The sequence below is a fragment of the Oryctolagus cuniculus genome, chromosome 11, assembly GCF_051225735.1.
Source record: "Oryctolagus cuniculus isolate XC-2025 breed Fujian yellow rabbit chromosome 11, ASM5122573v1, whole genome shotgun sequence".
Lineage (NCBI taxonomy): Eukaryota > Metazoa > Chordata > Mammalia > Lagomorpha > Leporidae > Oryctolagus > Oryctolagus cuniculus.
Window position 1 is genome coordinate 111,504,409 of NC_142877.1, and position 21,891 is coordinate 111,526,299.

A 21,891-nucleotide genomic window follows, 5' to 3' on the forward strand; every position below is an offset into this window, starting at 1 on the left:
CGTGCCATTTGTACCCTGCCAGGATCTGATGGGCACCAGTGACCCTTCCTTCACATCCCACCAAGCCTGGAGGCTGGAAGGAAAGCCAAGACTTCCAGACTTTCACAGATACTCGCTGGTCCCTAAAGGGAAGGGCACAGGGCAACGCACCTGAGAATTTGTACATTTTATGTATGAATCATTAGGAGCATTACAAAGCTCTTAGAGCATGAGCCACAGAAGCTCTTTGCAAGGAAACCATCAAAGGCCTCCACTCTCTTCCCTTTACTCCAGGCAGAGTGCTCAGCACACGCGGAATCTCTGAGAGCCTCACCGGAAGATCTAGGTAAAGGAAGCGCCAGAGTCGCAAACCAGGGTTCATTTCCGACATCACAGGGTTACATGGTGACCTTGGTTTTACCACGTGCAGGAGGGATTCGTGACACGGGCGTTCTGGCGTGTCTAACATGCGAGGCAGTGCTCTGCACTCAGAGGATACACAGGGGAATCAGACAGTCTCTGCCTACTGGGGTCAACCAGGGAGACTGCAGGAGACAGAGGGGAAACCCACAGAGACGTGGGCCCCAGAGGAGCTGCGCCAAGGCAAACTCAGCCCACAGGTGTGTGGTAAAGAATGACTGCTCTCAGGCACAGGAGGCCTTTGGTTTCCCAAGCCAGGCACAGTCCACCTTATAATTTATCTGATTGCACTGGTCAGGTCCCTTGTCCTGGCCCTGTAATTAACCTCCCCTGTGCCTCTGCCCTCATTGGTCAAGTTCACATAGAATAGCCACCCACTGGGCTGCTGTGAGGATTAAACAAGTGAGTATAAGAAAGCGTGCCTTGGGCTCTGTGCTGTGGCATGGCAGGTAAAAGCCACCGCCTGCAGTGCCAGCATCCCATATGAGTGCCGGTTCAAGTCCCAGCTGCTCTACTTCCTATCCAGCTCTCTGCTATAGCCTGGGAAAGCAGTGGAAGATGACCCAAGAACTTGGGCCCCTGCACCCACGTGGGAGACCCAGAAGAAGCTCCTGGCTCCTGGCTTCGGATCTGCCCAGCTCCAGCCATTGAGGGAGAGCGAGGCCAGGTAGCATGGCCTACTTCTGGGCACAGAACTGCTCCGCTTCTGGGCACAGACATCCAAGGAGTGACGACAGGGTCTCACAGAGACACACATACACCGTGCTCACAGGTGTGACACCCAGGAAACAGGGGTAACCCAAGCCTCCATCAACAAGTGGGTAAACACACATGGCGCAGACATACAACTGAGCAGGGTGGCCTGAAAAGGCTGGGAATTCCATCATATGCTACACACACACACACACACAGATGAAGGTTGAGGACATCATGTGTGCTGTGTGACCCGGGCCAGAGACCCAAGGACAAGCGCGTACATGATGTATGAATGAACTCAAAGTCATGGAGAGAGAAGGGGAGGATGTTGGTTGCCAGGGGCTTACGGATAGGGAGCTGTTATCTAACGAGTACAGAGCTTCAGATTTTCAAGACGGAAAGTTCTAGAGACCCAGGACCCAACACCGCGAATACATTCAATGCTGCTGACCTGTGTGCTCAGGAGTGGTTAAGCTCGTGGATTTCACATTGCTGAACCACAACGTGGAAACTGCCCCGCCCTTCACTTCACCTGTCCAACCCTTTGCCGTGTTTCAAGACACAATTCCATCTCCTGGTTTCCTCATCTATAAAAGACAGGTAATGAACAGGCCAGCTCCTGGGGTTGCCGGGCAGAAGAACTGAGACCATGAGTGGAAAGGGCTCAGAGCGTGGCTCTTTGTAAGGACTGGATGTGCTTTGGCATCCGTTATTCTCAAGAGTAATCACCAGCCAGCGCCGTGGCTCACTAGGCTAATCCTCCGCCTGCAGTGGCAGCACCCCAGGTTCTAGTCCCAGTCGGAGCGCCGGATTCTGTCCCGGTTGCCCCTCTTCCAGGCCAGCTCTCTGCTATGGCCCAGGAGTGCAGTGGAGGATGGCTCAAGTGCTTGGGCCCTGCACCCCATGGGAGACCAGGAGGAAGAACCTGGCTCCTGCCATCGGATCAGCACAGTGCACCGGCCGCAGTGCATGGCTGCAGGGGCCATTGGAGGGTGAACCAAAGGAAAAAAGGAAGACCTTTCTCTCTGTCTCTCTCTCTCACTGTCCACACTGCCTGTCAAAAAAAAAAAAAAAAAAAAAAAAAGAGCAATCACCATCATAGACAGCATTTATCACCAGCTCCACAGGCAAGCTCTGAGCTTTTGGCAGCTCCACAGCTGGGCACCAGTGACTTTCCCTCTGCCCTCTCACTCCCACTCACATTCAAGGTTAGGGATAGCATTCCCCTGGCCGGGGAATGTTCTCCTCTCCCTACACACAAGGGCAAGGACACAGGGATGACGAGAAGGGACACTAAAATCCCCGTCTGGGCCGGGGCTCCACTTTGTAGCTTAGGCAAGACCCTGTCCTTCTCTCTGCTTCAACCCCACCATCTTTAAACTCAGAGGGCTGCATCTTTATTTGTTGTTCTCAAAGGCACATTTTTCTAAACAAATTTGAAAAGAGGGCATGATATACGAAGCAAATCAAGGCAAGGCTGCTTAGGGGCCAAGGCTCGATTTGGAGTGGACCAGGGGGTTACCAGAGATGTGGCCCCTGCCCTGGTCATGGTATAATAAGATGGTCCCCAAGACCCCTCTCACCTGCCACTCATGCCCCTGTGTCACCTCTCCTACACTGTATCAGGGTCAGCCTGTATGAGTAACAGAATCCAACAGAATGGCTGAAGACACCACGGCTAGGCACTGTAGCTCTGTCTCTCTTTAAATCATTGAAGAAAGCTCACAGCTTCTGTCCCAGGACACTCGGTTAGCCCTAAGGGACTGAGAACACCAGTAATACCCACGAGCTTTCCCGGAAGCAGACCCTGCAGCTCCGGCCAGGCCTTTGGAGGAGTGCAGGCCCATAGACGTCGTAAGTACAAGCTTATGAAAGACTCAGAGCCCCAACGAAGCTGCTTAGTGTCATCTCTTTGTATTTTTAACTGATAACAGACAAAGTACACTCATGCAAGGGCACCATGTCATGTTTCCATGCACACATGTGCTGTGCAGTATTCAAATCTGCGTAAACACACCTATCTACTCAAACAGTTGCCATTTCTTCATTTTGGAAACACTCAAAACCCTTTTTCATGCAGCTTTTAAAATACAGAGAGCAGGGCTGGTGCCACGGCTCAATAGGCTAATCCTCCGCCTTGCGGCGCTGGCACACCGGGTTCTAGGCCCGGTTGGGGCGCCGGATTCTGTCCCGGTTGCCCCTCTTCCAGGCCAGCTCTCTGCTGTGGCCAGGGAGTGCAGTGGAGGATGGCCCAAGTGCTTGGGCCCCGCAACCGCATGGGAGACCAGGAGAAGCACCTGGCTCCTGCCTTCGGATCAGCACGGTACACCGGCCGCAGCACACTGGCTGCGGCGGCCATTGGAGGGTGAACCAATGGCAAAGGAAGACCTTTCTGTCTGTCTCTCTCTCACTGTCCACTCTGCCTGTCAAAAAAAAAATATATATATATATACAGAGAGCACAATACCATGATCTGTTACCACTGCTGTATTGTGCAAAAAATACCAAAGCCATCTTCTCCCATCTATTAATTAGTACCCAATTATCAACCTTTCCCCCACACCTCCCAGCCTCTGGTATGGTGCTTGTCCTTCCACTCCTATCTTGCAAAACCTTGTTAGATTCCATGCATGTGTGACATCCTGCAGCACTTGCCTTCCCGTGCCTGGCTTACTTCACATAATGACTTCTAGTTCTAGCCATACTGTCACAAACGGCAGGGTTTTATCCTTTCTCGAGGCTGGATACTATGCCACTGTGCATCCGTATCACACATTCATCCATTCATCAGGGGATGGACCCTTGGGCTGCTTCCACTTCAACCCTCATGCGATACACACGCAGTGCAGATGTCTCTTCAGCATGCCCAGAAGAGGGACTGCTGGACCCCATGCTAGCCCTACTTTTAATTTTTTGAGGAATCTCCACACTGCCTTCCACAGTGTACTAATTCGCATTCCCACCAAGAGTGTGCAAAGGCTCCCTTCTCTCTGCATTCTTGCCAATGCGTGTTATCGTTTGTCTTTTTGATGACAGCCATTCCAACTGGGTGTCACGGAGGCTTCAATGTGCATCTTCAGATGATAAGTGATGCTGATTCTCCTCTCTTCCACCTGTTGGCCACTGGCACTTCTTCCTTTGAAAAAATGTCTGCTTAGATCTACTGCCTATTTCGTAACTGGATTATTTAGGTTTCTCCAAGTGGTTTTTTTGAGTTCCTTATATATTCTGGTTCTCAATCCCTTGTCAGATAAATAGCATGGAACGGTTTCCTGCTGTCTATGTTTGATAAGATGTAACATTTTACGAATATCTTGCTGTGTAGCAAAAAAAAAATAATAATAATTAATACACATGGGGAGGGTGCCAAGGACATCTCTGTACCTAGAGCTCCCTGAAAATTATTGTGCCAAATAATTGTGTTGGGTTTCTTCCAAATAAAATATTCTCTAATTCCAGAGCCTGACATTTAGGCAAAGTACTGTGTATCCCCAGAGAAGCCCCAAAGAAGACATATGATGCTAACAGAATATGAGACCCAATTCTGAAATAATGTCTTCCACCAGAAGTCTAGGATATGCGAAGCCTGTTGACAAATCGCTCTACTGTAGAGTTATTATGTAAAGTCCTTGAAGTTGAAGTTTTTTTAAAAAAAGTAGATCAAAATATACTGTGGGGTTAGTTAGGGGCCCAGAAAATACAAGTGAGAGATGTCAAGTTTTACAAACATAATGCCTCCAGCAAAATGTCAAACCTCCATGGAGCTAACACATGTAGCCACCATCTGGAAGGCAACTTGAACCAATCCAACTTCTTTTAAAAGAACAGGGAGATCCTTGCTTAGATCCACCAAGGAAGGATTACCCTCATGGGGCACGCTCTAACTCCCACACTGTGTAAGATGACCTTCATCATGGCCGTGACCCTGCAGCCTTTGGAGGTTACGCACCTGCCAGGCACACAGACAGGACTGGGGCTCAGCAGCTGACAAGAGTGTGGCTTCTGGAATCCTCAATTCACAGAGCTTTAGTGCAGCACTGAAAACGCAGGCGCCCATGTTTAGACTCAATCTCTACCTCTCCCTGGCTGTGCCACCTTGCAATATTTTTATGCTCTCTCAGCAGTGTTCTGATATGTAAAATGAAGAAGGTATGTTGTGTGGATTGAGTGAGATACTTTAAATCTTACCACAGCTTGTGGTATACTGCAGGGTAAATGTAACTTTTATTATTATGACACCACTACTGAGAAATGAAGTTCAAAGCAAGAAGCAAAAGGAAAGATGGATACTTCCTTAAGGGGTGTGGTCTGACATCACAGGGTCCCTTCATGGGACTTCCCATAATAACAATATCTACTGTGGCAATTTCAAAGTGGATACACGAATGATTTGACATTCAACCCATGGAGAGAGGGGATATGTGAAAGTAGGTGGGCATTTGCAATCACTTTAAGCCACAGCACGTGGGCAGAAGTGATACTATGTGATTTTTGAGGCTGGGCTACAAGCTGCACTCCCATGCTGGAAACCAGCATGTAAACTTTCAGCTGCCTGGAGCCGCCATGTTGGGAAGAAGATCAAGGTAGCTCGTGCAGAGACTACACAGAGAGGTGCTGAGTCTACATTGAGAGAGAGAGACAGACAGACAGAGGCAGGCAGGCTGGAACAGAATGCACCGCCCATCTTGCACCATTGCAGCTCCAGGCACCACCTGCTGCCACCTGACTGAGGAGCCCCAAACAAGAACCACACAGCTCTGCACTCCCTGAATCTCCAGCCCACAGAATCCATGTGAGCCCAGGGAACGCTCGGGGCTGTTTTAAGTCACTGAGTGTCAGGTGGTTTGTCCAACAGCTTGTCCACACTCATACCCAGCTAACCCCTCCCCTCCTGCTTCTGCCTCTTGATTGCAATGAAGGAAGATGCCTGCTCTCATTTGACACTGATGACAGAGATTCCAAGACAGAAATGGGAGTGTCCAAGGTCATGATCAGTGACGAAGGAAAGAGTCCTATTCAGAAATTCTGATTCCAGGTCCTATGATTTTTTTTTTAAAAGATTTATTCATTTAAAAGAGAGCTATAAACACAGACAGGGAGAAAGAGAGAGAGAGAGAGAGAGAGAGAAGAGAGAGAGATCTTCTACCCACTGGTTCACTCCCCAGGTGGTCACAACTTCCAGCGTTGAGCCAAGACAAAGCCAGGAGCTTCATCCAGGTCTCCCATGTTGGTGGCAGGAGCCCAAACACTTGGGCCATCTTCCGTTGTTTTTCCCAGGCCACTAGCAGTGAAGCAGCCGGGACATGAACTGGCACCTACATAGGATGCCGGCATCGCAGGCAGTGGCTTTACTGCCTATGCCACAAGGCTATCCCCAGTCCTATGATTCTGCTGCTGTGCCACAGCCGACTCTCAGGATAGACTCAAGACAGAAAGGCAAGAAAAAAAGACTCCAATCCATGCAGACACAGGCAGGAGAGGAGATCAAAGGGGATGTGTCTGATCCAACTTCCAAGGCACACACATGGAAACCAAGCCTTGGCCGAGGCAGCATCACCAGGGCAACAGAATTCTGCATGGATGAAATGTGCAGTGATGGCAAAGCCACATAATTAGGAAATGATAAGAGGGCAGCGGCCTGGGCCAGGGCCCACTGTCTCTACCACCACCCGGCTCAGCTGACAGCTTAGGATCATTATGGAGGAGTTTTCAGAAATACTTGTCATCCCCCAGAGAAGTTTCAGCACTACAACAGATGACGGTGATGTCCCCGGTTATGTGGCTGCACCCTGATCCTGTGTCAGAAAGAGCCTCAGCACTCAGCCAAAACATCCCGGGCAAAGGGACCTTTTATTTTTGACTCCAGTGACTGATATGTCCTGTTTGCTTCTACAGCTTTTACACTAAAACCCACCCCGAGTGATGGAGACGGCAGGGGAGCATTGCTAATGATGGTTAGGATGCCGGCATTGACACATCCATGCAACGCCCTTAGCAGACACGCAAATAAGATGGCAATGGATCGAGACTTGCAAATGCACCTGAGGACACTCTGAATGGGACCTGGGGTTCGCCACGGGAGAATTCCACCAGAAAGACCTTTTCACGGCTCTGCCAAGTAACATGATGAAGAAGCACAAAGAAAGAAAAAACGCAAATGAATAAAACCTAATTCTCAGGTGCAGGTCAAAAGATTGGAAAATAAAGCATAGAAATAGTGAACAAGTCCAAGGTCAGAATCTCTACACTGCTACATTTCTTTCAAAGCGCATACAAAGAGAATTCATGCTTCCTTTATGTGGTGCCTGAAATCCATGGTTATCAGTCTTCTCTATCGCAGAATCATAGATTTTTTTAATACCCATACGCTTGGGCCCTATTCCCAAGAATTCTTAATCAGTAGGTCTTTAGTTTCCATGAATATGCATTTTTAAAAAGGATTGCAATTCTTTTTCCTTAAAGTTTATTTATTTGAAAAGCAGTACAGCAGAGAAGGAGAGGGAGAGACAAAGAGATAGGGAAGGGGAGAGGGAGAAGGGGAGGGAGAGGGAGAAATAGATCCATCTTCCAACCACTCCCCACAGGGTCAACAACAGACAGGGCTGGACCAGGCCAAAGCCAGGACCCAGAACCCCACCCAGGTCTCCCATGTGGGTAGTGGGAACCCAAGTACTTGAGCCATCACTGTTGCCTCCTAGGGTGGACATTAGCAGGTAGCTGAACGAGAGGCAGAGGAGCTGGGACTGAATCCCAGACATGCTGGTATGGAATGCCAGCATCCCAAAGGACAGGAACTTGCCTTGCTGCACCCCAGGGCCCTCTAATGGGCCACCTCAGGGCACTCTAATGCATAATTAGGTTTGGGAGGCCGGCACGTTCATGCAACTATCGCAGCTAGCAGCATAAGTTCAAATTGCTAGGGAGAAACATGGTTTCCTTGAATACAGTCAGTCACTCCCAGGCTCCCTGGCAGTGAGGAGCAACCCCAAGACTATGCCCTGCCAATGGGATCTGAAAAGACCCAGGGGCTGAAGTCTCTGAGGGGTGTTCCTACAGGAAGACAATGCCACTTCCTCGTTCCTGCCAGCGGGAATGTGGACACCACAGTGGAAGCTCTGCTCCTCCTGGGCCATGAGATGACCGTGGGAATGTCCATCAAAGCAAACTGTGGGGACAGAGAGAGGACTCCAGCATCCTCAGTATGGACACCCCCATGCCATGGTCTCCAGATCTTGGTGAAGCTGCTGCTAGTTGAGATTTTTCAAAATCTAAGGCTAACACAAAGAACTGTCTCAGAGATCCCTTCAAGTCTTGACACCCATTGTTGCAACTGAAACAGCATGTTGTAGGAATTTTATTTTTTAAAAAATTTGAAAAACATTTATTTATTTGAAAGGCAGCATTACAGAGAAAGGGAGAGACAGAGAGAGATTTTTCCATCCTCCTGTTCACTCCACAAATGGTTGCAATGGCTGAGGCTGAGCCAGGCCGAACCCAGGAACCTGAAACTCCGTCTTCTTCTGCTTTCCCAGGCCCGTTAGCAGGGAGCTGTATGGGAAGTGGAGCAGCCAGGACTCGAACCAATGCCCACAGAGGATGCCAGCATTGCAGGCGGCAGCATACCTTTCTGCGCCACAACACTGACACCAGGAATTGTGTTTTAATCTGCAATCTGTAAGTGGGGAAACCAAGATACACAAAAAAGGGCAATACTTGCTCAAAGTCTTATAGCTACTAGGCTGGGGACACAGCCAGATTGTAGACGGGGACTCCCAAAGATGCGGCCTTTTGTAGAGGATCCAAGGCAGGAGCCCACTGCTGAAACGGAACACAGAATGCGTGCCTTTCAGAAAACTGAGCGGGGGGAGCCACTGGCTGTGCCCACCACAGCAGGAGGAGCGTTCGGCCACCACAGCCCCCCTCCTCCCTGCTGCGCTGGTGCCTCTCCTGTCTTCCTTTTCCAGGTTCTAGCTTTCACCTTCTTGACTCTCAGTTCTTTAGATGGGCCTGCGTCATAATAATCTGACTATACTTTGGAGAAAAAAAATCTTCTCTGGGTCATCTGACCTCATCAGCAGGGTTCCCATCCAAAACGAGCCTATTCTGCGGCAGGTGTTTAGCACGGCAGCTAAGATGCCACTTGGGATGCCAGCGTCCCAAAATCCCTGTGTCTCTGGCTCCCAATGCAGCTGCCTGCGAATGCATTCCTTGGGAGGCAGCAGGCGGTGGCTCCAGGACTTGCGTCTGTGACACCCACATGGAAGACTCAGACTGACTTCCTGGTTCTGGTTTCTCTCTGACCCTGTCCTGGCAACTGCAGGTATTTGGGGAGTAAAGCAGCAGAGGGAAGTTCTCTCTCCATTGTGTGTGTGTGTGTGTGTGTGTGTGTGTCTCTCTCTCTGCCTTTCACATAAAAGGAAAATAAACAGGCAAACAAAACAAACCTATTGTAAACAGACACCATGGCTGTGCCCTGGTAACAGAGGACCTGCCAGAAATCAGACAACCCTTCACTCAGGTAAGCATAGAAGTACCCCAGATTAGGACCCTTGCCACACCAGCCTGGACCGAGCCAATCTGTGAGCACTGCCGAGTTTTCACTTTAACAGCCATTAAGTGATACAAGCGTGCTTCCAAAGGCTCATGGGAAATGTGTACCATGAATAAAGATGCATGGATTTCAAAGTTGGTTGCACCAAAATAAACTTATATTTTAATTCCATTTTCTACTTTAAAAAAAATTATTTGAAAGGGAGAGAGACTGAGATATAGGCAGACAAAGCTCCCATCTTCTGGTCCACTCTCCAAATGCCTGTTCAGTAGCTCAAGCTGAGCCAGGCCAAAGCCTGAAGCTCAGGACTCAACCCAGATCTCCTACGTGGGGGGCAGGGATCCACGCACTTAGCTAGCACATGCCTCCCAGGGCGTGCACTAGCAGGAAGCTGGACTCTGGACTGGAGCTGGAGCCGGGACTAGCCCCAGGCACTTCAATACAGACACAGGTGTCTTAGCTGGCATCTACTAGGCCCTCCACGAAGGTTCTCACATCCATGTCTACAGGCCACTGGCGGCAGCTGTCTGAGATTAAAAGAGAGTGGGCCCGGCACAGGGTCGGCGCTCAACAAAGGGGCAGCACTTGTGACCTCCTGACGCTTCAGCTTCTCCACTGGTTCATCAGCTCTTCCCCTTTCTCGGGATGTAGGAACCAGAGGAGAACAAGGTGGGTCTTGTTTCTCTTCACTACTACTTCCCAGCCCACTGTGACGTACGTAACATATGTAGCATACGGAGCAGTGAATGCCTTGCTGAGTGAACGAGTGATGAAGACGGGGAAACGCTTTCTGACCAAGGCTCTCTGGGCTTGGCTGGGTGACCATCTCAGTCCTGAATTCTCTCCTGCTAAGGCCTACGTCACACATTTTCCCTACTCACATGATATTCCTCCTTGGGTAGCCCTCATTCACCTCTGTCCACCTCTTGGCCAAGCCATCCTGCAACCAGGCTTGAGAAACCCGGAGAGCTGGAGGGGGTGTGCCCATGTGTATATGCACATGTGTGTGTATACACGTGTGTATTCACGAGCATGGGCACAGGCATTTGAAGGTGGTGGGGCAGAGAGGAGGAGCGTGGGTAAGTTCCAGTGGTACTAAGCTTTAAAATTACAAGCTACTACTTCAGATGAGCAGCAGGTTCTTGGTCCAAACTTACAGACACTATTCATAGAATGAAGGGAAAACGAGGCACGAGGGGGCTACACGATAAAGCCACCAGGCCAAGTGTACCATGCACATTTTACAGTCTTAGTACCAGGCCCTGGGGAAGCCAAGTGGGCGGAGAAGCCCTGCACACATCCAAGTAAACCGCAAAGCAGCAAAGGGCCGGCTCTAGCTAACACCTCTGAGTCCAGGTGCCAGCTCCCTGCAGGCACCTGGCTGTGCTTCCCGTGGGTGCCCGCCCGCAAGGGCTGGTGAGGACGCGGGCCCCCGGGCTCTTTACCTCGCACTTCTCCACGACCGGCTGCTGCCCACACTCGGAGCTGTTGCCCGCCACGATGCCGGCCCGCAGGTTCTCGCTGTCCCCGGTTCCCTCCTCCATGGAGTAGGTCTTGGAGTGGTTGCCGCGGCGTGGGGCTGGGGCCCGGCCCTGGGCCAGGCTGAGCTGCCTGCGGAGCGCTTGGTTCTCCTCCTCCACCTCGCGCACACGCACCTCCAGGCTCTCGCGCTCCCGCTGGCTGGCGGCCGTGTACCTGGGGCTGTGCGCTTGGGACTCCAACGGAGACAGAGACACCGGCTTCCCATCTGCGGGTGGGAAAAACAAGGGAGGGTTAACCAGGAGTGAGCCACGCCCCAGTGCCCCCAAGCCCCCCCAGACATCCATGGCTGCACAGCCAGGCTCCCATCACTTCTCCGTTTTCAGAGAAAGCAGATGGAACGGGAGTCCCAGAGAAAAGCATCCAGATTGAACCGCGAACAAAGTTGCGAGCACAATGACTTATTATGGTAATAAAAACTAATATGCAGTTTAGAGAAGACAATCATAATATAATCGCTTCTAATTAAGTGCACTGCCTTCCTCTCCCGCCTGCCATGTTTTTAGGTAGACATTCTTAGCAATAAAGCGTGATGGATCGGAAGGAGGGGAGGTGGAGGTGGGGAGAAGGGAGGAGAGGAGTAGGAGGAGGAAGAGAACAAAAGAAGGAAGTCAAGATATAAAAAGGAGAAATAACAATCATGGCTAAGTTTATTGAGCTCCTTCTATGTGAACTCCTATTTAGCTCTCAAATCCCTGTTTAAAACCATTCACTCCAGGGGGAACCCTTTTCCATTTGCAGGTAAAATATCTTTCAGCAAAATTCAGCAGTCATCTGAAATATAGCACTATGAAAACATGTGTCTATCATGCTGCATTTGGGGAACTGTATTACAAGGTGGAATATTTTTTAAAAGATTATTTGAAAGTCAGAGAGAGAAGAGACAGAGACAGAGAGAGACAGAAACTTCCATCCAATGGTTCACTCCCCAGATGGCTGCAATGGCCAGAGCTGGGCCAGAATGAATCCAGGATACTGGAACTCCATTCTGGTCTCCCATTCGGGTGCAGGGGCCCAAATATTTGGGCCATTTTCTACTGCTTTCCCAGGCCATTAGCAGGGAACTGGATCAAAGTGGAACAGCTAAGACTCGAACCGGCACCCATATGGAATGCAGGTGTTGCAAGCGGTGGGTTTACCCACTGCGCCACAACACCCAACCCTAAAGGCAGAGTCTTAATTGTTTTTGTGGTCAGATAGACTATCTGATAAACATAGGGTTGGGGTTGGAGGAGAAACATGTATCAGTGCCAAGGATACAACCATGAAGAGCAAGAAGGAATAAGAGAACAGAAGCATGACCAGACCCATGGTTTTCCCAGACGGCCCGTTACCATTAAACAGAGAGCTAGCAACAAACACTCCATGGAACATCGACCCCACGATGGAAGCTGACACATAGAGGGAGATGCAGACCTCTGGACATCACACAGCAGCTCAGAATTCACAACCACTTGAACCTTCAAACAATGCAGGGTGCCAAAGACCACTTAAACATCAAAGGAAAACCCCATCACCCAAGGATACTTAGCACATCCCCTTGTATGCAACAGGTGCTCAATGCACAGTGAGGAGCTGCAGCAACACAACAGGTGCCCCCAGCTGTCACTTCTTGCTGTTCCCACCCAGCAGAAATTCCAGGATCCCACTACACGTGCAGCAGTCTCCGAGACCAATGGCAAAGAATGAAAATTACCCTCTCGGCTGCTTGTTTAAAAAAAGAAAGAAAATCCTTTCCTCTTTTTTCCATAGTCTGAATTTTTCTCCTTCCTGCCCAGATCCCACTGAGCTTCCAAACTGTCCCAGAGAGTCGCTGTGACTCACAAAACTTGAGGATCAAAGAATGTGATGAATCAGAGCCGGCGGGTTTCACCTGTGCTGCGCCGGCCTCTGCCCAGGGCTTTTTGATGTATCTCTGGGCCTTAACAAATGCAACTCCCTTTTTCCTCCTCTTAATCACCTTAGGGTTAAACGCCTGAGCTCTTGGTCCTCTCCATCAATGCAACAAATACGATTCATTGAATTCCACTGCTTGGGACCAGGCACCAAAGGCAGGGACAGGATCTGTGGGGGATGTGGAATCACAGGTTGACGAGGGTTGCTTTGTCCCCGAGACGGCCAATGACAAGCACTGACCCAAGCTTTTGAAACTCATCTCTCTGTTTGGTACAACCAAATTAGTTCTGGAGAGAAAGAAAAACAGTAGGCAGCTATTAGCAGCTGTGTTTTCTCAACGAACACTGACCCTGGAGCATCTAGCTTCCATCAGGGAGTAGAGAGTTCCGCTTCACGTCACTGCCTCCCCATGCTGCGTGGGTCATGCCAATGGCACCTTTGGTTAAGGTCACAGCACAAGGCAACAGCGCTCCCTTACACATGAGGAAACAGACTCTCAAGTGAAAACCAGGTTCTAAACCTGCTGCAGGAAACAAGCTCTCTGTGCCTTTGCACTTGGTCGTGCCATACTCTTCCACACGTGCTCTAGAATGGAACCCAGAAAGCTCGGGAAACTCAGTAGGATCCCAGGGACTGTGGATAACTAACAACAAAGGGGACCTATGTGTTTGTTTGGAGGTGTTGCATAAATGCTCTGAGGTTCAGTTTTCTCTCCTGTGAAATGGGGACACAATAAATGCTAACCTATAAGAGGAGGCTTAAGAAAGAAGCATGGAGCCTTCCATGGGGAGGCATTTGGTGTCAATGAGATGCTACAACCTCTTCCTAATGGGTGGGTGACATCATGGGTAAGATGAGTTGACAACGTAATTTCACATGTTCTGAACACAGGGCTGCCTGTGAGTGGCACGTGGGAGCAAGTAGCCCACAAACCCTTGGCTTCCTTTGAGCGGCACTTTGATATGTGGCATTTCTGATCCTCTCCCCGTCAGCCTTAGCTAGGTCAGGTTCTTCCACATGCAACACAGAGAAGGCGGGCTTCACACAAGGACTGCTCATGCTCCCCACCTCCTCCTTCCAAAGTCCCACACTTCACATGCTCGTACATTATATTTCATGTAGAATCAAATTCTCTGATTACGTGCTTTGGAAATGCTCTTCACACTCTGTGTCCATTTCCAAATGGTTTCACCCAAACTTAGTTCTCAAAGACTTGCAAATTTTCTCCTTTTAAGTCTACAGATTTGTCCCCAGCGATGACACACAACACAACACATGTCAGATCTCAATGAGAGAGAGGCTGATGCTGGAAAAAGCCAACATTCAAGCTGTGCCCAGCGCTGGCGAGGACGCCGTGCTTAGTGAAGGGCAGGATTGCAATTTCTTGGTGGCTGGCAGATGTGCTGGTTGTTCCTAAGGGCACGTTATCTTGGACTGGTCCCTGCCCTTTTCTCAATGACTCTCCTTTCCTGAGAGGGAGATCACTGGGAAGATGGTCAGAGGCCTCTCAGCTCCACCCTTCCACGGGCTCACTACACAGATGGCCCCTATCTCTCTGGCTGGGCTGTGTGACTCCAACACTTCATGACCACAAGTCTGTGTGGCAGGCCCTGTCATTTTGCCACCCCCATTCTTCAGCCTGGTTTTATTCCTCCTGACTCTTGCTTTTGCTCTGGGATCATACATCTCTCTAGCTCCAACCATTCTGTTCAGTCTTCTGCCCCTCTGAGAGCGAGGTGGGGGTAGAAGGTTAGGACAGTGGATGATCAGCCCCCTGAGATGTGGTATGTACTTCTCTGCTGGAAATTATAGGCTTTGGCCACTCCCCCAAGTACTCAAGTTTATGTACAGGTCATCAACATGAATGTGATGACTTCTATAAATTGTGCCCATACCCATATTTCTCAAACTTTCCGTACAGAATCAACCTGGGAAAAAAATCTGGCCCTGACACACACGGCTAATATAGAGCTTGCTTCATGCATAATTCATTGCTTGGATTCAACAAATTCATCTATAACTTGTTCATCAAGACAAGTCTGCTGATCACGGGCCTCAGAGCTGCCACAAAGCCAGTCATTCTAGATGTTTCTGAATGCCTAGCTTCAAGACACAGATACAGTGTGTTGCAGACCAGTAACGGCCTGGGGACTGTGACTGTTAACTGTATGCAGAGAGGTGACTGGGCCACAGGGTTCCCAGATGCTTGGTCCAGCATTAGTCTTGGTGCTTCTGTGCAGGTGTTTTTCGAAGAGATTAGCATTTAAGTTAGCAGACTTCAGGAAAGCACACAGCCTTCCCCAAGGTGATTAAGCTTTATCTAAACACTGCCTGCCTGCCTCTGAGCTGGGATGTAAGTTCATGCCTTTGGCCTCCAACTGAAACGTCAGCTCTTCCTGGGTCTCCAGTCTGACAGCACTAATAGAACTATGCCATTGGCACTGCCGGGCCTGCAGCCTGCCCACCCACTCCATAGTTCCCAGGACAGGTCAGCCCCATAATCACACATGGCAACTCCTTATAATAAACATACGTGCATGAAAACACAGGTGCTCAACAGACCCCTCGTCAACTGGAAACATCCTAAGTGGAAGACGCATTTGCTACACCTAACGTGCGGGCCTTCACCGCTGAGCAGCACCACACTGTCCAGCACTGGCTGCTTCCCCTTCCCTCCCACTAGGCTAACCAGGAGCTGAGGCTGCCGCCACTGCACAGGGTCACAAAAGAGGATTGTTTCCATATCTCTAGCCTGGGAAAGGATTAAAACTAAAAATTCAAAGTATGGATTCTACTGAATGTGTACCATGGTGAAGTCAGAAAATCATAAGATGGACCACCATTAAGTCATAAGGCATCTACACACACACACAGAGAGAGAGAGAGAGAGAGAGAGAGAGAGAGAGAGAACAAACCCTTACGAATACACAGGGACCAAGGATGATCTTTGGATTACATTCTGAATAATGACATGGTTTCTGCTACCCAGGTCTGGCACCCTGCTGGTTGGTAGCAAGTACTTGAAGAAGGGCCAAAGGGAAGGAGGGACATCTAGAACTAGAAATAAATAAGTCTAGCACCACCATCCATTAAAAATAATAGAGATCGCATTACAATATTAGATGCCAGGAGAGGAGGAGAGATCACAAAGAAAGGCACGCAACGCAAGCCTGTATCAAGAGCAGGGGATTGGGAAGAACAGGGAGCTGAGTTTGAATTCAGTCCTTTCACTTACTAATGAATAACCTTAGGCAAAGGACTTGATTTATCTGTGACTCCATGTCTCTGATACGGAAAACGGGGACATGTCTGTGTGTGTTGCCCTTGCAGAGTAGAAACTCAACTGTTCGCCCCAGCTCACTGTAGTGGGGGGCCAGGGAGCAGGCAGGCAGTAGTGGATAGGGTGTCTTTACCTTTCCATCTCTTTTACATTCCCCTGGGTCCCCCCCCCCCCTTTATTTTAGCTATATGAAGTCCATTTATGCACACAGTGCATCTGGCTATCATGTAGCAGGTCTACGTGCGGATCTGCAGCTCAGCCCACTGTTGAGTGGAAAATGTCAGACAAGACATTACTCAAAACCTTTGCTGGCAGCATCCTCCTTCTCCCTCCAAAACTTCCCACCAAACATGCATTCAGCACCGACTCTGAATCTCTGAAGCCACTCGAGATGAATGCTCTGAATTAAAAATCGACACATCAGAGGCTCAGAACAAAGGAGATAAATTGAAAATCAGCCTCTGTGCAGTGCAGTGACAGAGACCGGGGACCTGCCGTCCAGAACCTCAGCAGTGAGGGTCTCAGTCGGTTTGTGTGTGTGTATGTGTGTGCGTGTGTGTGTCGGTTATCTCTGGATCTCTCTGGAGTGCGGGCAGGCAGTGAGATGTGCCCACCGCTGTGGAGCTCAGGGCCTGGATTGGCCTCCCATGGGCTCAGACTCATCCCGCTCAAGTCTCAGTAAAATCCTGCTCTCATCGCCAGATTTCCGGACAGTTGTTCTCTTGCATCATCCAGCCCGTGATAAAGATGCTGCAGCCCTGACCTTTCTATGGCAAACTCCCTACATACCATCTGTCACCACGGCCTGCCAACTCCTCCTTCCTAGGGTTTCAAACACTGGCTCTCCTCATTTTAGTTCAAACATCCCAGCCCAAGCCAAGCCTAAAGCAGGGGTCATCAAACTTTCTCTGTGAACACCCAGAGAGTAAGTATGTTTCCCTGTGCAGGCCATGCCCTCTCCATGGCAAGCACTCAAGTCTGCCACTGTAGCATAAAGCAGCCCTAACACAAGGACATGGCTGTGCTACAGTAACACATACGGACAACACCAAGTGGCAGGACATGGTGCAACCTGGCTGTAGTTCATGGTCGCTTGCCCTGGAATCTTGCCTGGCCTCAGTGGTTATCTCCCTCTGTTCCCGGGTGCCATGGGCCATGGTCTAGTCCTTCTCCCGCTACATTTGCAAGTGTGACAATACAGACACATCTCCACTTGCTTCCAGTTCAGCTACCAAACTCAGCAAACACTCAGTTAAGTCCTACTAAGTACTACAAACATGTGGTTAAGTCCTACTGAGTATATACTGAGTACATGTTTGAATGTTCTGTGTCATCTCATTTTAATTGATACAATGTTCTAATGAAGTTGGTGTCCTCACCACTGTTACTCGACTAATGGGCATAAAAAATAAATAAAAAGAAGCACACACATGATTTAATACATTCAAGGCCATCTGACCAGCAAACGGCAGAGGGACAGTCTTTAACCAGGGCCATGGGTCCCAGATAAGTGCTTCTTATTGCACCAAACCAGAATGTCTCCCATTCACCCTTTACCACACAAGCCAAATCTAATTCATGGTTGCTGTTCATAGTTTGTCCCCGGGGCCCTTAGACCACTGGTTCTCAACCCTGGCTGCCATGTTATTCACTTGGGAAACTTTCCAAAGATACTGATGTGCACAGGCCCCACCCCAGAAAAATTAGTCCAGAGTTGGGTATTCGGTTATTGGTATCTTTACATGCAATCACTCCTATGGGACTCATTAGTGGAGTCAAGGTTGAGAAACGCCAGCTTAGGTATTTCCTAAGGCTCTGGCTTAGATGAGAGGAGGCCTTAGCACTATCGCATTTAACTGAAGTACTGCTCCAGTTCCCTTGTCTGTATCTCTATTGTCTTAGAGAGATTCCCATCATGCAATGCAGAACCTGACTTCCTCGTATCCCAGCTTTTCCAAGCTTAGGGGCTATCTTGCTCCTCTCCGTCTCCATCCTTCCTAGGAGGGAAGGGCCACGCTGTCACAGCTGCCCAGCTGTCTAGTGGCCCCTGGTTCCAGGCTTCCCTTCTCTTGGCAAAGAGTAGGTTGATTCATTAAAATGATTTTTCCAATTTCTCATTTTCCATATGAGGTTGTGTTCATGAAGTCAGTGTTTTGTTAAAAAACATCATTTTTAACACAATGCTCTCCTTTTAATTAACATAAAAATTCCACACCCTCGTTCCATGCCATTTGAAATTTCAAAACGAACTAGATTTCACAGCCAAAGCCAATATAGGAAAAAAAGCAGAAGGCTTGGTTTGGGCTTAAAAGCCTCACATGTAATTGTATTAGTTTGTCATTTGGATCTCGGGATGTCCACACGAGAGCGGCGTCACCTGACACTGTCCTCAGCTCTTCCACTCTGGGTGGAGCAGAAGTAGCGTAGGAGGCAGGTCAGAGGGAGCCACTTTCCCGAGTTCCTGAAACGCGGCATCACAGCTGCCGTGGGAGGCACATGGCAGTGAGGACCAGGAAGGCTGCTCACTTGTGACGGGGAAACGGGGATATTTTACTCAAAGATTCCCCGAGGCAGTTTTTTGGAAGTTCTCTCTGGCAACCAAAGGCGACTTGAGTTCCAGCGAGGGCCTTGGAGAGCTTCTGGCAAAGACGGAAACACAGTCATAAAATAGCTCCTTGCAAGATTCTATGTCAACTCTGCAACCACAATTGCAGGGAAAGCAGCCCAGATCCGCCCCACCACGATCACCGCGTGAGATCCGACTTTCTTCCTCCACGGGACGATGTGCAGAACCTTGTCTTTTACAGAGCTTCATTAAGTCAAGAAAATGGAGACATTTTTAGCACCAATTTGCTGTATCCATAGCTGAGTTTGGGCTATAAATGCGCAGAGTGTGTCCTCATGAGCAATGATACCAGCTTCTGCTTCTGAAACTTCAGGCTCGATGATTTCAAAGCTTCGCTTCTTTTTTCTTTTTTTTTTTTTTCTTCCTTCCTTCCTTTTTTTTCCCCCCCAAATATCCTAAGTTCTGAAAGTCTGAAGCACTTGATCCTTGAACTATGTTCTCAGAGCAGGGAAAGTGAGTTTTTTTTTTGCTTTGAAATCTGGCAAATTCTATTTCTCTTTGATGTCCAAGATGTTCACGTATGGACAAAAGGGTGAGTAGCATTCAAATCTGTGCCAAACGAGACAAAGACTAATGCATTTTTTATGATTTATTTATTATGAAAGTCAGTTACAAAGAGAGAGGGAGAGACAGACAGACACACACACACACAGATCTTCTATCCTAGATGCTCACAACAGTCGGTACTGGGCCAACGGGAAACCAGGAGCTTCTTCTGTATTTCTCATGTGGGTGGCAGGGAACCAAACACGTGAGTCATCTTCTGCTGCTTTTCCCAGGCCGTTAGCAGGGAGCTGGATTGGAAGTGGAGCAGCCAGCACCCATATGTGATGCTGGCTTTGCAGGCAATGCTTTACCTGCTACCCCACAATGCCAGCCCCGAGGGTAATGTATTTCATGTTGTATCTCATGTATTACTTTAATGGCGTGAGAGCAGTCCGGTCTTCTAGTAGAGCTCCAAGGGTTCAGAAAACAGTTATGGCAGGAGAACACTACTGTGCATTCTGGACGACTTGAGTAGCTATTCACCCCGAAGGCTGTGTGAGAGCACCGTGTGTGAGATCATGGGAAATCCACACTCCAACCAGCTTCGGGCATCCACATCCTCCACCCAGTGCCTTCCCTCCAACTCCTTCTACACGGTTTCAGAGACACCGGCAGCCTCTGCGGTGATCCCCAGCGGAGGCGTTTGAGAAAGCATCTTTCTTCCTTCCACTGCTCCTTGTGTTCCTACACAACCGCTGAGCACGACCCGAGGACTGGCATTCCCCCCCTCCCCGCCCCGAGCCATCACTGTGGCTCCTGACTACAGAACCAGATGTAGAAACATTCTAGAATTTCTTAGTTTTCTTTTTATCAGCACTCAGGATGAAAGATTTCACAAGTGTCTTCCCAATGATCTAGTTTTTTTAAAAAAAAATCTTTGCAATAAATGTGTTATTTTATATGAAATATTCACAGCCCTTATAAAATCCCACTGATGCATTCCATGTGCAGAGGAGGACAATATTGTACAGTTAAAAATCATTAATGAGGCTGGGTTTATTGGGGGAGGGGAGTAGCCAAAATTTTGTTCAGATCTACAGAACCATGTATTGCATCTTCATCAAAGGCGTTCAATTTTATTTTACATTTATCACACTAAGGGTGTTGAAAATGATCCTTTTCTCCAAGGGGACCCTCATTTGCCATCAACTTAAAATTCGCATTCCTGGTGGCCATGTTCATTGGCCAGGGGAGTACTGACCACAATGTATGCTTTAGCTGACAGAGGCTGAGAAGTTTCAGTGGCAGGCAGCACCATCTCAGGACACCACACAAGTGTGCAAAGCCCAGGCCCCGCCTACCCCTGCCTGGGGCATCCTCTAGGGCCTCCAGAGCTATAAGAATACTATTCTGGCCAGCGCCGCGGCTCACAGGCTAATCCTCCGCCTTGTGGCACCGGCACACCGGTTCTAGTCCCGGTCAGGGCGCCGGATTCTGTCCCGGTTGCCCCTCTTCCAGGCCAGCTCTCTGCTGTGGCCCGGGAGTGCAGTGGAGGATAGCCCAAGTGCTTGAGCCCTGTACCCCATGGGAGACCAGAGAAGCACCTGGCTCCTGCCTTCGGATCAGCGCGGTGCGCCGGCAGTAGCGCACCGGCTGCGGCGGCCATTGGAGGGTGAACCAACGGCAAAAAGGAAGACCTTTCTCTCTGTCTCTGTCTCTCTCTCATTGTCCACTCTGCCTGTCAAAAAAAAAAAAAAAAAAATATATATATATATATATACACACTATTCCAGGGCCCAAACACCTGAGTGAAATTTAGATCTATCCAAAAAGTTTAAAGAATTTTATATACATTAAATAAAAATATGCTTTTTTTATTTATTTGACAGGTAGAGTTACAGTGAGAGAGAGAGACAATGAGAAAGGTCTTCCTTCCGTTGGTTCACCCCCCCCAAATTGCCGCTACAGCTGGAGCTGCGCTGATCCGAAGCCAGAATCCAGGAGCTTCTTCCTGGTCTCCCATGCGAGTGCAGGGGCCCAAGCACCTGGGCCATCCTCTACTGCCTTCCCGGGCCACAGCGGAGAGCTGGACTGGAAAAGGAGCAACAGGGACTAGAACTGGAGCCCATGTGGGATGCCAGCGCCACAGGTGGAGGATTAACCAAGTGAGCCATGGTGCCGGCCCAAAAAAATATGCTTATTAAAGAAAAATCTTATCATATTGTATCTTTCACTGACTACATCAGAATTCAACTACAGTGACCTGGGCTCCTGGGGAAGTAGACTACCAATTAACCCACAGGGACTTCAAAATCTTTCCATGTAGGTGGGGGTCAGTAACCTTGAGAATACCCAGAGCAGGGCAGAGCTTTCGCCCAGCAGTGAAGATGCCTATGGCCCACACCAGAGCATCTGGGT

General features: G+C 49.2%; 1 protein-coding gene across 6 annotated transcripts in view; it reads right to left on the reverse strand.

Moving 5' to 3' along the window:
• The window catches only part of LARGE1 (LARGE xylosyl- and glucuronyltransferase 1), a 564,622-nt gene that overhangs the window by 291,782 nt on the left and 250,949 nt on the right, over positions 1 to 21,891 (reverse strand). For all 6 annotated transcript variants that reach the window (XM_051846591.3, XM_051846590.3, XM_051846588.3 and 3 more), the window contains one exon: positions 11,092 to 11,393. In XM_051846591.3, coding sequence (XP_051702551.2) covers positions 11,092 to 11,393 — 302 coding nt within the window. The remainder of the gene's footprint in view (positions 1 to 11,091; positions 11,394 to 21,891) is intronic.